This window comes from Netta rufina (genome assembly GCF_964035555.1).
Source record: "Netta rufina genome assembly, chromosome: 20".
NCBI classification, from domain to species: Eukaryota; Metazoa; Chordata; class Aves; order Anseriformes; family Anatidae; genus Netta; species Netta rufina.
This window is the reverse complement of record NC_140144.1, coordinates 7240469-7255300: the sequence shown is the minus strand read 5'-3', so window position 1 is coordinate 7255300 and position 14832 is coordinate 7240469. Positions and strand designations below refer to the sequence as shown.

The 14832-nt window shown below is 56.3% G+C and overlaps 1 protein-coding gene across 1 annotated transcript; it reads right to left on the bottom strand.

The window, feature by feature from the left end:
- Positions 1-403: 403 nt before the first annotated feature.
- Positions 404-6648, bottom strand: MYMK (myomaker, myoblast fusion factor; the record flags this gene model as incomplete). Its single annotated transcript, XM_084298767.1, has 5 exons — positions 404-550; positions 1545-1661; positions 2021-2169; positions 4073-4187; positions 6514-6648. 5 exons carry the CDS (start codon positions 6646-6648, stop codon positions 404-406), a joined length of 663 nt encoding a protein of 220 aa, XP_084154893.1.
- Between the last annotated feature and the right edge of the window lie 8184 nt (positions 6649-14832).

The window sequence follows — 14832 nt, the reverse complement described above, 5'->3', positions numbered from 1 at the left end:
GGAAATATCTCACAAAAATACAGGCTCTGGTCCCCGGGCGTTACAAACAGAGCCTTGTGTGCTCAGGCTGGGCACACCCGCATTAGGGGACGTCTCGGGTCCTCCTGGGCCAGCAAAGGGGACAAGAGGTGATGTGGCCAAGAGCACATGGAGGGACACCAAGGTCCCCAGCATCTGCTGCTGGGCCACAGGACAGGAGCACATCCCTGACATGGGCTCCTCCAGGGAGAAGTACAGGAATTTGGCAAACTGGAAATGCATAAGGTGTTATGATGGTGGAAAGATGAAGCCCAGAGTGTGCGTAGAACTGGTGGGAGAAGGTCCCCAGGAGAGCACAGCAGGCAGCACCTTGCTCGTGGTCACAGCCCTCCAGTGCCCAGGCGCAGGGGCAGGTGCTGGGGGCTCAGACACAGCAGCAGAGCGTGGAGCAGTCCAGCCTGGCAGGGGTGCCAGCACCCCCAGCCTTTTTGTTCTCCTTGGGCAGCAGCAGCACGAAGGCCATGGCCAGGGCGCAGTGGTAGAAGCTGTGCACGTAGGTGTAGTCCCACTCCTGCAAAGGGAGAGCGTTAGTGGGAGCTGCTGGGCTTGGTGGTGGGTGCAAGACACGGGGGTTCTGCAAGTAGGCAAAGGGAAAGGAATAAAAAAATATATATTCCTGAGCCTTCTGCCTCCTTTTGCTGTCAGAGAAGAAAGGATTTCCAGCCTTCGAAAAAAGGCAAAGTGGATTTAACACATTCCAATTTGCACGTTTCCCAATTCATGAATGAAGTGTTTCATTACCCTGCAAAGGATGAGGCCGGGAGGCTGGGAGGGGACGACAGGGCGCGGTGGGGGGGATGGACTTTCTGCTAAGTGACATTTTTATGTTCTGCTAGAATTTGCAATTACTAAATGCTTTGAAAAATAATCCTTGGGGACGACGGCGAGGTTGTATCTCGCGGCTCCCAATGCAGCTGTAACGGTGGGGCTGAGCGCAGGCGGGACCAGCAGCTGTGGCAGGGGGGTCACCGCCTTCCCCCCCTCTCCAGGACAGACAGACCCCCTTATGCAGGACAGGAGGACTGGCCAGCGACAAGAGCAAAAGGTTAAATGTGGGATTGAGTGCCCTGGGGGGCCCACGGAGTCTTTTCCTTGGCGTGAGCAAGGTTTGGATCCGGCCATGCCTGGGTTGTATCCAGTCCCTGTGGTGGATACGCGAGATGTCCTCAAGTCACCCGTGCCCCAGGTCCAAAAGTGGCCACTCCCGCTCGACAAAAGTACTTCAAGGACCACGTATGGCTGAAGGAAATGTGGCTGGTGTCCTTATAACCCACTTACAGGGAAAAAGAGGAAAAAAAAACACTGCTCTATCCAGACCGCAGTGCCCAGAGCAGGGTCTGGGGTGGGCACGGGGATGGAGGGGTCCTGCAGAGCCCTGCACACAAACCCGAGCTGATGTTTGTCTGAGGCTGGATGCAGACCTGGGGCTCAAGGGGGGACCTCCTGGCTTGGTAATGGCCACTGCACCTTGCAAAGTCAGTGGGATTTAGTGTGCAAATAATTACCTCAAAGAAGAACCTCAGCATCAGCGCTAGCGCCCCGAAGCAGAAGCCAGGACCGATCTGCTGGGTGTAGACGCTCTTGTCTGGATACAGCCCCTTCTTCTCCTTCATCTTTTGTAGCTGGAGGCACAGACAGAGCACACCAAAGAGCTTCAGCTGGCTGCTCTACACCCAGATCCCATGAATAAAACCCTGTGAAGCCTGCAGCCCGCTCCCAGGGCTGTCTGGGGCGAGCCCTCTGCCTGCCTGCTGCTTTGGCTTCTCCTGCATCACTTCACAGTGCTGGTTTCTTGACACTCAACCAAAAAACCAGCTAAGGACATGCATTCCCTTGCAAACCCAGTCTCTGCTTCAGCACTGGAAGAGCAGAGCCCCGTTTAATCCCCTTGCTGGAGGAGCTGGACCTCGGGAAGAAACCTCTTGAAGGCAGGGAAAGCACCAGCATCCCGCAGAGCCCCCCTGTGCCCTTCCTGACGTACCCACTTCACAGTGATCGCCAGGACGGCGGTCCCGATGGGTCCCGAGTAGACGCCGTAGCCCCAGCGGTCGTGGTAGATCCTCACGGCGATGGTGAGCACGCCGAACATGACGAAGGTCGACCTCTTCGGCTCGTCGAACTCAGCCAGGGCTGTGGGGCACAGAGCACAGGAGCCTGGGCTCGCCCATCTCCGCTCCTCCTGTTGTGGGGCGAGCAGCTCGGGGCTCTGCTGCACCCCCAGACCTCACTGGGGTCTGCCCCGGGGTCCCCAGGGATGGATCCGGGCTCGATTTTCCCTTCTTACATCTCTCAGCTGGGGAAACTGAGGCAGGTAGGGGGCAAAGTGAGCCGGCCCTGGGTATCTGAGTGGTGTCTCCAGGAGCTGATTTTAGAAATATGCTCAGTGTTGTGACAGTGTGTGACAGGGCTTGGGGGTGGCAGCTGGGGACACCTGGGGACATCTGGGGACACTGAGTGGCTCTGGGCTAAGCAGAGCCTGCTCTCTGGTCCTGGCACCCTGAAGCTGGCTGCACGAGGGAGGCGTCGAGGCCGTGCTTGGAGGAGCTGAACCTCTGGAGGCTGCTCAGAACAGAGCCCACCCCCAGTCACAGCTGCTGCCAGAGGGAGAGGCGCATCCAGCTCTGCCCAAATCGCTCCCCAAACCTTCAGGGCTGACCTCCGGCAGAGCCTGCTGCCTCCTCGACTGAAAATTCAGGGCCAAACACAAGGGTGCTTGCAGCCGTGCTCAGCTCCTGGGCTCGTTCCTGCTTCCCCAGCCCTCCCAAATTTGCCGGCTGCGGTGGGGACAGGGCTCCGGGCTGACGGGCGACGCCGGCACCTGCCTGGGCTTTGCAAGCTGGAAGTCGCCAGTGCAAGTGAATTATTAGAGGCTTTTGTTTAGCACAGAATGGGGTAATAACTGATAAAAGTTATGGATCCCAGTGGGCTCCATGCTTTTCCAGCTCGCACAGCTGTGTTATGGCTGTCCTGGATTTGCATTCCGGGAAGCGTGCCCGAGGGTCTGCGTCCGCACATGTGCGCTCGGGCTTTACAAGCCACAGCGAGAGGCTTCCCTGGGCTTCAGTCACCACACCTTCCATGTCCTTGGATCGTGTTTTTATAGGGAGTTTGGCTAAGGGATAATGTCCGCATTTTAATCTCTGTTGTTTCCCTGCGGGTCAATATTTTAAACATCTTAGTCCGGGGTTTTTATTTTTTTGGTGAGGTTTTGAATGCAGTAATGAAGCAATCAAGTTGAATTTCGCTGCAAGGAGCCAGAGCGTCTGGACCGGCTCTGACCTACCCTGACACGGCCGTTATCTGCTTAAGAATGACCTCTGGGGATGGTTCTCGTCCTTGCCCTTTCTGACCAAGCACGGAGGTGCTGTGGGTGATGTGGTGATGCCATGGGGACACTGCTATGTCCCCAGGGCCTGGAGGGGACGGGGAGGTCCTGGTTGCTTTTGGTGGCCTCGGTTTGTTGAGGAAAGCAAGGAGGCTCATCCTCCCCTTTGCCTACTCTGTCAGAAATGCTCCTGTCCTTTCCTCAAGTTCGCTGACAAGATTGGGAAATAACAGGTTTGAAGGCTTCATCCTTCTCCAGTTCTTTCATTTTGTTCATCTCTGTTACATTTTGTTTCAGTGGCAAATGAGGACCAAAAGGGGAAAAACGGAGAACGGGACAAGGAAAACTGAATCATGTCAGAGTCGGGATTTTTCATGAAAGCAAGTGAAATATCTTTCTGCCTTTTCTAATCAGATCTAATATTTCCTGTCAGCCCAGACCTGATAAACCGGGGAGATATGTTTGTTTTGGCTAAATCTCCCGGATTTGCTTGCTACTGAGGGAAGTGGCAGGCCCTGCACTTCTTAATGCCCCCCGTCGGGACGGGATGTCCCTCGGGAAGCAGGCCTTCAGCAGACAAACTGATGGGCCTGGCACGGGGAAAATGAGGAGAAACTGGTGATTTTCTGACCCACGACACCCAGCACCCACTGGCGATGCCCTCAGCCCCCCCTGTAGATGCCAGGCGCTGCAAGGACCCCTGCTTACCCATCAGGGACACCCAGATGGACAGAGCTGTCCCGTAGATGCTGAAGTACTCCAGGATATCGTAGCGCATGAAGCACAGCACTGATAAGCCGGGGCCATCACATGCGTGGTAAATCTATAAAAAAATAGAAGGCGTTAGAAAGCTAGCTGCTTGCCCACAGACCAGGAAGATAAAATAAAACACGTCTGCTCTTATCGGTTGGTTTGAAACGGTCCTCGTGTGGCTGCTAAAATGATGGCACTGGGCAGTCTCAAATCCACCAGGGTCACCGATATGCAGTAATGAATCTATGTGAGAGATATCGTCCTTCTCCATCACATATTACCTGAGAATCAGCTTTCTTCTGCCATATTACAAGTTACCTGCGGACTGGCTGTGTTTGTCTGTCAGGCTGTGCCAGAATTTGGGGTTTGCAGACCGAGCTGCTCTGCCCAAGACCCAGACCATGCAGGACGGTCCTTCCTCCAGCAGCAGGAGGGGCGCTGAGGGTTTTCGTTCAAATTGCGAAAGATTCTTGTAAAAGACTTCCAAATGAGTTTCCCGATGAAATGTGTCTGGATGCCAAGGTCACCGTCCGGGCTAATTGGGGTTTATGTGGCCGGAGTCTGAACAACGGGGAATTCACGGGGTGCATCCCCTGCAAACCCGCCGGTCCCTGGCCGTTGGATGCTGCTGCCCGATGGCTCTTCGATGGGGATACTTGCAAAAAGACATTGTCATGCAACACAGATGCAGACCAAGCCAAGAGAAATTTTCCAGTGCGATCAAAGGAATGCTCCTGCCTGGCGCTCGCCTTTTCCTCCCAGCTCCCGGCCCCGCTCGTTTCCTACTGGTAGCACCAGCCCTGCTCTTTCTGAAGAAGTCCCTGCAACGCTTGGCAAGGTGCCCCTGGCGCAATCCCCGCTGTCATGCCCCGCCGGGGATGCTGATCTTATTTATAATGGGAATGGCTGCGAATCCTTTGGCTCACCGTGGTCTCTAGAAACAATTGCACCGGGGCCATCACTCTGCTCTCTGCTCGAGGTTGGGTTCGGGGAGCCTGGAGATGGGGGAGTAAGGCTGGAGGACAAAGAGCGTGTTTCTGGCCGGCGTCACAGCACTTGTCGGGGATGGACGCCTGCTTCCCCTGCAACTCGGGGAGGGGGATGCTGTAGAAAGGGTGACAGCAGCAGCTGCAGCCCCCCTGTCCCCCGGCCGGGCAGCAGCTGCCTCCCCTTCCCCAGGCGCAGAGATTTCGCCTCCTCAGGCTCCTCGTTGAGGACCTGTCCCGCCTCCCCTCGCCCTGCTGCCAACTTTCCGATTGACTTCTCGGGGAGGTGGAGCAGACGCGAGCCCAGCGCAAAATGAAATCGTAGCTGTCTGGCTTCCCTGGGGAGCTGGGAGGAGGGGGGGGGGCGGCGAGGAGGGGGCTCAGCCGGGACGGTTTTATTAACTACTGTAGGTTTTATGGAACTGGCAGAAATTTTCCCCCTGCATTGTGCTTTAGGTGGAGGCGTAAAGAGTGGATCCTCAGGAATAGTGGTTCAGAGCGTGGCTGCTGTGGAGGAGCTTTTGCCTGCCTGCTCCCTGCCTCAGTTTCTCCATGTCCAGGCAAGGGACGCGATGAGCCTCCTGAAATGCCTTGAGAGCAGTGCTGGGCAGAGGTGAATGCGATGCTAATTGTCCTGCTGGGCTATTTTCCTTCCTGTTCTTTAACAGATTGCTGCCGTGGTGGCAATCAGGGACCTCCTGCAGCAGAGATGCTGCTTTGGGTGCTCAGCCTGTGTGAGTACGAGGCACTTAGCAGCACCATGAAGCGCCCTGCTGCTGGGAGCAGAGCAGGAATTGCTCGGTGTGCTTACAGCCGTGGGACTTTCTCCACTTGTAATTCCCTTGATGAGGGAGGCAGGTGGGATCTGGGTCTTTCCGGCAATTTCAAACCTTTCTGCCAGGTCAGAGGGTTAAATTTTTTTTAATATTTTTTTAAAATTATTATTTATTTTTTTTTCTGGATAGCTCAGCAGCAAGTTTTTAGCCTTGCCTGTCCTAGTGCAGAAAATCCCCGGCTCCAGCATTGCTCACACCATTTAGCAATTGCAAAATCGAGACTCTGACTACGTGCTTTCAGCTAAAAATGACAGAGCCGTAGCAAGATACTCTGCATTCAATTTAAATCCCAAATCCACCATGGGCATTTACCAGCTGTACAACAGAGAAAACCAGCTCCAGAACACCGCGATGAACCCAGACCCTCTGCTAACCTCACCACCACGAACACCACGAACCCTGCACGAGGACACCCTCAGCACACCCCACCCGGGGAACGCCCCGCTCAGCACCACGCAGGGTGGGAGATAACCAACAGTGGATGTCCCAGGGGTCACTCCATGCCTCTAGGAGACCCCTCAACCCTTCCCAGCAGGGTCCTGATGTGGGGGGAAGGAAACCCGGGGTCCCTTACCGCCACGAAGAACATGGTGAAGAAGTAGACCATGGCTTCCATGTGGAAGCGCCGCTTGGCCGCGATGCTGATGGTGGGGAGGAAGACCAAGGTGCTGATGGTGGGCAGGAGGAGCTTGGCCACCAGCGAGCCCATGGGTGTCTCGGGGACCAGCAGCTCCTGGGGACCAGATCTGTGCGAGCCGGTGGAGACGGAGGAGAAAACAGCCGTGGGGAGAGTGCTTTAAAATTTAAATGCCCTGCGTGGCCAGGAGGGCTGCGGGCAGGGAACAGCTGCGGGTGCAGGAGCCCCATGTGTTCCCTTCACCCCCAAACAACGAAATTCTTGGCACAGCTGGTGGTCCCATGCAGCAAATGCTCCGTGCCCAGCATCGCCCCGGCTGTTTGTGCAGGGGAATGTGTCCTTGCACGCCTTGTGCTGGCTGCAACCAGTGTGTGCCTTCACTGCTTGGGGGCTGTAACGTGGCTGTGGTTGTTTTGCAAGCACCCACTGAGCTCCGAGGCTGGAGGGGAGGCTTTGGGGAGCTCGTTTGACACAGTGTGAAATGCCAGCTATGTGTGTGTGTGTCCTCTGGGTGCTTGGGATGCGTGAAACACAGCCCCATGCTGCAGGGGGACTCCCCCAGGGGAGACCCGTCTGAAATCTGGGAGCTGAGCTTCCCTTTGCGGGGAGGAATCAGCACAGACTGCCGGGCAGGGCAGGGGAGCTGGAGGAAAGGAGACCAAAAGCCAAGCAAGGTTTGGGCTGCTAATCCACTCAGTGGCTTCTCTCTTTTATAAAACCTTTTTATTATAGCACCGCTGCTCCCCTCCCGGGTTAATATCTTTTCCTTGGAGCCTCGCAGGGATTCTCGGCGTCTTTTCGGCACAGCTGTTCCCGCGGAGCAGGGAGCAGGAACGCCGCATTGAGCCTTTGTGCTCCGGGTTTGGGAGGAGGCTGCGGGCTGCCATAGGAGCCACCGAGGATTTCTGAGGCTGATAGGATGGGCTTGACCCTGCCGGGGGAGAGGGTGCAAGGGAAAGGCAGGCATGCGTGGAGAAAAGGCGCTTTGAGACCCTCCAGCCAAGTGGGAAAAGACACAGGGAGGAGCAGTGTGTGGGCGCTGGGTGCGGTGAGCGTGGCCCAGCAGCATCAAAGCACTGGCCCAGGAGGGTTTGCTGGCAGCCTTCCTCCGGGTACAGCTGAGATGAGCAGGGCAGGGCTCCCATTTTATCCGGTATCTCAGGAACTGGCCACGTCTGTCACAGGCCAGCATCCCTTTATAGAGCGGGAGGGCTCCACGCTGCCCACACTGCATCTTCAGCCACCTTGGACAAGCCGTCAGCTTACCACAAATCCTTGTAAAGCTGTAAATAAATAGCGAAAAGCTCTAACATCCCTTTTTACCGTGAAAATAAATCACTCCAAGACAGCACAGAAATACCCTGCTTCTCCCCAGGCATCCAGCCCTGAGTGGCAACCAGAGCAAAGTGCCAGTGTGCTCTGAAATACCCTGCTCCTTTTGGGTGGTTGTTCCTTTTGGGTGGTTGTTCCTTTTGGGTGGTTGTTCCTTTTTGGTGTTCGTTCCTTTTTGGTGATTCTGAGCTGTTCCTGCTTGAGTTGTGGGGCCGAGGTCGGTGCTGGGGGCTGCTGGGGGCCTTGCCTCCAGGGGGGTCTGGAGCAGGGTTAGGGTTAGCACAAAACGCTCCGGATCCCTGGATGAGCAACCCACGTCCTTCCTGCTTTTGTGGCTGGGACACTGGTGTCAGAGCGGTGAAAATGCAGCTCAGAGCTCGCTGGTGGGGACAAAAATACACATCTGGGGGCAAGGCAGCCCTCTCGGGACCATTTGCAAGGCAGTCATGCAGCAGGCCGAATAGCATCACTTTAAAATAAGACCAAACCTTTATCAAATGCAGCCCTTTTGCTCCTTTGCTCCAGCTGGAGCCCAGAGGAAGGGAAACCCAGCTGGCTGCTGGACGCAGCGAGTGCCAGCCGTGGCACTGAGCAGTAAATGCCGGAGCTCCCAGGGGCAAGAAAATATTCCCCAGGTGCTTGGGCTTCGCCTCTCCCAGCTGCACGCCCTGGGCTGGCGTTTGGTTTGCAGCCAGCGCTGTAGGCATGGGGGGGAAAAACCCACCCCAGCGTGCACACGTGTTGCAGCTCTTATTGAAAAAGAGAGCCCAAAGCAAAGCGCGAGGCAAGGGGCAGGTGGCGAGCTCACCTCGGGAGCTGCTGCCTGAAAAGTCCCGGTTCAGGGTACAAACAGCAGACCCAGAGCGCCAGGCAGGGGCTTTGCACATCTTCCTGGGAAGGAGCCCAAGTGACAAAGGGCCAGAATTTCATTCCTTCTCTCTTAAACAGGTAGGAAATCTAGAAAGAGCAAATTTCAGCTCCTGCGCTTGAGTGCTTCTGGAAAGCAAATTTCGAATTCACATTCCTTAGGGCTAATTTTGTGTGGACCCGAGCGCACGCAGGAACGGTGATATATATGGCTGAAAAGTGGTTCCCAGATGCCAAAACCAGGTTCTGGTATGCCGTCCTGGATCCTTGCAGGGTAACACTAACCATGGCTTTCTGTAAGCACTTCTACTGTTTCAGCTCAGACGCTGCAGCGGAGGAAAGAGACACAGAGAGTTTTGTGTTCCTTTTCATATGAGGGTGATAGTTTGGAAGTAGAATATACTGAAACAGATTGATGCTAATTTAGGATATTTAGAATATATTCTCCTCGGGATGATCTTTTGTCTGTCTGTGGTGTAGGTTGTATCAGGACTGAAAGTGGGGTTGTTGTGCATCCTGCGGAGTGCCAGGACTGAAATAATGGTGCTAACAGCTCTAAAATGGAGAATTGCTTGCAGCTTCTGCATGCACTCGTGATTTGCAGTGTTGCAGCCTGCAAGAGCAGTGTGAGCAGGAGGAAGGGCTGTGCAAACGTGGTGCTGACTGCTAGGTGATATTCGCCACCTCCAGTGCTTCAGAACCGGGTTCCTCCTCTCCGCAGCGCCTCGACGTGCGCAGTCTGGGCTCTGGGATGTGACCAAGAAACATCCTGGCATGATGGGCCTGGTGCTGGGCAGCCCACCCTTGAGGCAGGAGGGTTCCTGACAGCACCCATGGGGTATTTTTGCTCCTTCCCTAAGCTGCTGGAGCAAGGACGGATGGAGTATCTGGGTAAAATCCCTCTCGTCACCTACTGCTCCCTGCAGTCAGAGCCACTGCACGAACACCCTGTGTGGGCAGAGCTTTTGGTATAGCCACAACCCAGAGGTGGGGGAGAAGACCCCAGTAAATGTGGAACCCCCCGGGGGTGTCACAGCCCCAGTACGCTCCTGACTGTGGGGCTGGTGCTGCTCGTCCTCAGCTCTCACCCGCGCACAGCCCTGCCAGAGCACCTGCAGCCTTCTCCTTTTATTAGAGGAATAAATTGCCACTTAAAATCTCCATTCTCCCTGAATCCCGGCCCCACTTAGCTGAATGCCTGCCCTTAAGAAAATTCCTGCTTCCTGCCTCCCCTGAATAACCTATTGTGCATGGCCCCAGAGGTGCCCTCGCTTCTTTTTTCCCTTGGGTTTTTCACCCTGCCCCGCTCCTCCGCCTGGTCACTGCCCCCCACAAGGCCACCGGGAGTGCTGGGGACATCTCCTTTGTTGTCACCAGCCTTACATTGCTCGTACCCTGGCTGTCTGGGCTCATCGGGTGGTCTGCTTGGGTGCCAGAGGTGAAAATATAGGGGCTGTAAGGGGGCTGATTGTGGTGTGGGGGCTGTCCGAGCCCAGGAGTTTATTGCTGGGGTTGTGGGATTTAATGGTTGTGTTACGGTCACAGCTGCTGGAGCCCGGTAACGGTGTCAGGGTCTCAGCCCTGTTGGCCAAAATTCTCATTTTCTGAAGAGAAAAGCTCCAAGCTGGGATGTTTAAAGGCTCAAAAGCCAGAAGGGAATGAAACCAATCTTCGGATTTGGGGGAGTCTGACTCACGGCTGTTGAATGCCTGTGGTTGGCAATGCTGCATAGCTTATGTCCCTCAACACAATGCTACACAACCTCCGTGCAAGACTCATTTCATTAAAAGAAAAGGCTTTGTACTTCTTGGTTTTTAATCTTTGCATAGCTTAAATTCCCAACCAAGCGTGACCGGTCTGGACGCTCCTCCAGGTTCCTGCAGGAACCTCCACTCTTCAGGGGCAGGTAAAATTAAAGGGGTATAAATCTGCAGGCATAAAAAAGAACTAGCTTTTAATACCATTAAAACTCCACAGCTGTGACCGTACCTGGGGACACTGTGGTCACTTGAGGCTTGCAGACTCCCCAGAGGCATTTTAATCGGAATCTGATGGCAGCTTGGTGGCTTTGGCCTGTTCGGTTTGACTCGCCGTCCTGCGAATAGCCAGGGCTGAAACCCTCACGCTAACATGATATAAATCATGTTCCACGCTTCATGCAAGCACGCAGAGATTAAGTGCCTTGCCTAATACTGTGCCGTGGGTCACTCTGCAAGGGACTGGGAGTGTCTCGGAAGGGCACTCGTTTGGTCTCCTCTTGCTGCAGTTGCACAGTGGTAGGCCATAGCCACAGCTCTGGAGAAGAAGGTAGGGCTGGCTGCCAGGACCCTGTTTTTTGGGGTTTTGCCACATTTCGCTCCCTTTGGCAATGTCCTGGCCATGCAGGGACCTCACCCGCTCCGCGGCTGCCTTAGATCTGCTCACGCCGCGCCAGGCTCGCCTGAAGACACCGCGTGGAGCTGTGCAGGACTGTTGGACAAACAGGCCACTTCTGCAGGAAACCATAAAAAAAAAAGGGAAGAAAATCTGTCAGTCATCTCCCCCCGAGTGAACATGAAGCCACTGGGGGGTCCTGGACCAGCAGACTCCAGACCATCCTCCTCCAGCCTGGCTCTCCTGGACGTGGGCAGAGGTTGTGGAGGGGCTGGGTATGGCAGAGCTCATCCATCCACTGCACCCGCACCGGGGCCAGGACAAAAAAGAGTGAATTTTGCCTGGAAAGTGGTGCTGGATCACTGCAGCTCATGGCAGGGAGGTGGCTCGAGCTCACCAGGAGCAGGTCCTGCCCTGTGCTCATGCAGCCCTGCATGGAGACTTGCTTGGGGCTGCCCCTGGCAAAGCAAACCCCAAGAAAGGGCCCGATCCTGCCGAGCGCAGAGTGCCTCCGTGCCGTGGCGGCTCCTGTGGAGCAGAGACACTGCTCTGTCCAAAACTTCACTGAACTAATTTCAGTGGAGGAAACTCCTTTCCTCTGCAGGCACTTCTGCAGCCAAACAAGCAGTCAGCCGCCGGCGGCTCTCCCCGGGCTGGAGGGAGGATATTTTGGAGGGCCTGTCGCTCCTTTTATTTGGGCTGTGAATTAGGCAGGGCACCGGTTCGGGGTGGAAAAGCTGGCAGCTGCCCAGTGCAGGGGTGAGAGTCTCAGGGACAGTGGGGTGCAGCAGCACGGGATGCTCGGCCGGCTGGCTGGGTCCCCAGGGAGGGGAGGATCCCCTGGGAATGAGCCAAATCGGGGAGTTTGGGTTAGATTTGGAGTAAGCCCTGGTTCCTGGCTGAGGCAGCTCAGAGCACTGACCCTGAACGTCTCAGCTTCAGGGAGTGAGTGTGCTCTGCCTGCTAGGGCTGAGGCAGTTTTCCTGCCATGCTCCCTTTTTGGGTGGCTTTGCCGAGCTGCTGGCACACAGAGGGGCTTCATGGCATGCCCCAACCAGCAGCAGTGAGGGCAGCAGAGCTGAACTCATTTTTTTGGGGCAGATCCGGGCCATTTGCACCATTTCAGCCTCATGCAGGCTGAAATTGCCCCTTGTTCATCGTGCTGTGGGATGTATGCTGCATGGTGCCAAGCGGGGCTGGTGCAGGGGCTGCAGCACCCACTCCATCTCCCTCCCCACGGCTCAGCCCCTGCTCGAGTCCCAAATTTCCCTGGGAAAGTCCTGCACGAGCACGCCGCGACCGTCCCCGGGTGGGGAGGGCTTTCTCCCCGTCCACGCAGGTGCATCTTGTCTCGATTTACTCTGAGCCCAAAACGCAGTAAATAACATCTGCAAATCATTTCTAGCGCTCATGCCAAAAAAAAAAAAAAAAAAAAAAAAAAAAGGAGATAAAAAACCCTGTCGTCTGAGACCGGCCGCCCGTGATTAATGCCGGACCTGCCGGCAGCCTCAGCAGCAGCAGCACCCGCAGCCAAGGGATTTGGGGTGGGGGGCGCAGGGTCTTCGGGGTGGGGACCGTGGAGGTTTGGTCCCTGGTGGTGAAGCAGGAGGGAGGCTGGAGCTTTGGGTCTGCTCTGCGGAGCGTTTTTGCTTTCGGGGCTGTTTTTAAGCTCCCACCGCCGCGATGGCATCGCTCCTGCTGATTTCACGCGGAGGGGCCGGGGCTGCGTAAGCCGCGCTGCCGCGGCCAGGGATAACACGGCGTGATTTATGGCAGCAATCAGTTGCCACTAGGAGCTGGTTAGGAATTTTCCGATGAAACGGGGATTGCGTCAGAAACCGCTGAGTCATCTCAACTGTTTCATAAAAAAAAAAAAAAGAAAAAAAAAGAAAAAAAGAAAAAAAAAAAACCTCCCTTGGCTTTGATGGACTTTTGGTGAGGCACAGAGAGACAGAACGCGTCTCGCCTGCTGCTGGCTCCCCCAGTGCTTGCCTGGGGACTGCTGTCCCCAACCCCTGGCTTTCCTCCCCAGTGTCCCCCAGCCCTGGGTGTCCCTGCGGGGTGTGGGGTCACCCAGGGATGGGATCCCACGGGGTGCAGCCTCCTGCCAACCCTGGGGCAGGCTGGGGGATGAGGGGGCTCGCACGGCCCTGGGCTGCTCTGGCGTTTTCAGTGTGAAATAGCTTGATGCTTTTAAAATCTCTCGTGTTCAGACTTTTCCCTCCTGGTTGTTCCGAAACGGAAAGGGCTTTCTCCTGCATGTCTCGGGCTGGGATATTTTGAAACACAGGAGTTGGGTGAACTCGAGTGCTAAATTTTCCCAGTGTCCTGGTCACAGCCAACCGATGGAAAATTAAAAGTTGCAAATCAACCTAGCTGGATAAATTAAAACAGGCTGGCAGACGTTTAGCCAAACAGAAAAGGAGACTTCATTTCCCATGTAAATTTTTTTGGGACGGATTCTCTGCTCAGCTCCTCACTGCCATCCCCGGGGTCCAAATTCTCCAGGACCCAGAGATGCAGCAGCCCCAGGAGCTGTATGGGGTCGGTGCCCCATGGCTGCTGGAGACACGCACGAAGGCTGGGTGGGTGTCCGGGTGGCAAATGGTCATGGTGGGGCTGAGTGCTGCCACCGAGGGCCAGGCACTGCTTTGTCCCCAAGTACCGTAGTGTCCCCAGCCACTGCCGTGTCCCCGTCCTCGCAGCCCTGGCACCGCTGCTCCATGATAACCGTGGTACCAGCTGTCCTTGCCCAGACAGAGCATCCCTGCAGTGCTGAAGCTGGGAGATGGAGACCACCGTGCAGGTGGCCTTGGAGGAGCTCTGGGACATCCCCGCTGAGTGTGCAAGGCTGCGCTGTGATGCGCACAGAGATGCGGCACCGTGAAGGTGATCCATGTCATCGACTGCATGAAGCCCACGGGGAAGGGACCTCGTGGGACACCTGTGGGTTGCACATGCGGTGTCATCATGCCCCGATTGCCACCACGGGCTTGTCCCTGCCACACGCCATGGCCGTAGGTGACATGTGCACAGCTGTCCCCCAGCCAGGGGCACTGCGGCCACCCCAGGGGGCAACTTGTGTGCACCAAGCCCCATTCCCCCCACCTTCCTTTTCCTCCTGCGTGGCCGAAAACCGTGATGCCGAGCCTTACCAAATGGCACCAGCACCCCAGAATTACAGGAATTCCCTTTTTTCCCCCCCTTTTTTTTTGCAGGATGCCGGGAGGTGGGGGGGGGGGCAGGCAGCAGGTAGGGCAGCTGCCACCTCGGGGGGCACTCGGCATCCCCATCCCCTTGCCCAGCTCGGGGGGGGGGGTGGGGAGTGAAAAAACGTCCTCGGGGGGGGAAAAATCACGGGCGGGCAGTGACGGGGACGCATGCGTGCCGCCTCCCCCCGCCGGTGCCCCCCCGGCTTCGCCGCAGGAAACCGGCTGGCGGCCGCGGATCGGCGCCGGGGGAGGCGAGGGGTTAAGCGGGGTGGGGGCATCCCGGGCCGAGAGGTGTGAATTCCGCCTGCTTTTTCCCCCCCCCCCTTTTCCTAGTCTCCCCCCCCAGCGCTATAAGAGCGGCTGCGAGGGCTGGGGGGAGCCACTGCGGCGGCTCCTCCTCGCTGCGAGCCCGGCGCTGGTGGCTGCGCTTTGAAGTCGGGGAGGAGGAGGAGGAAGAAGAGGAAGAGGAGGG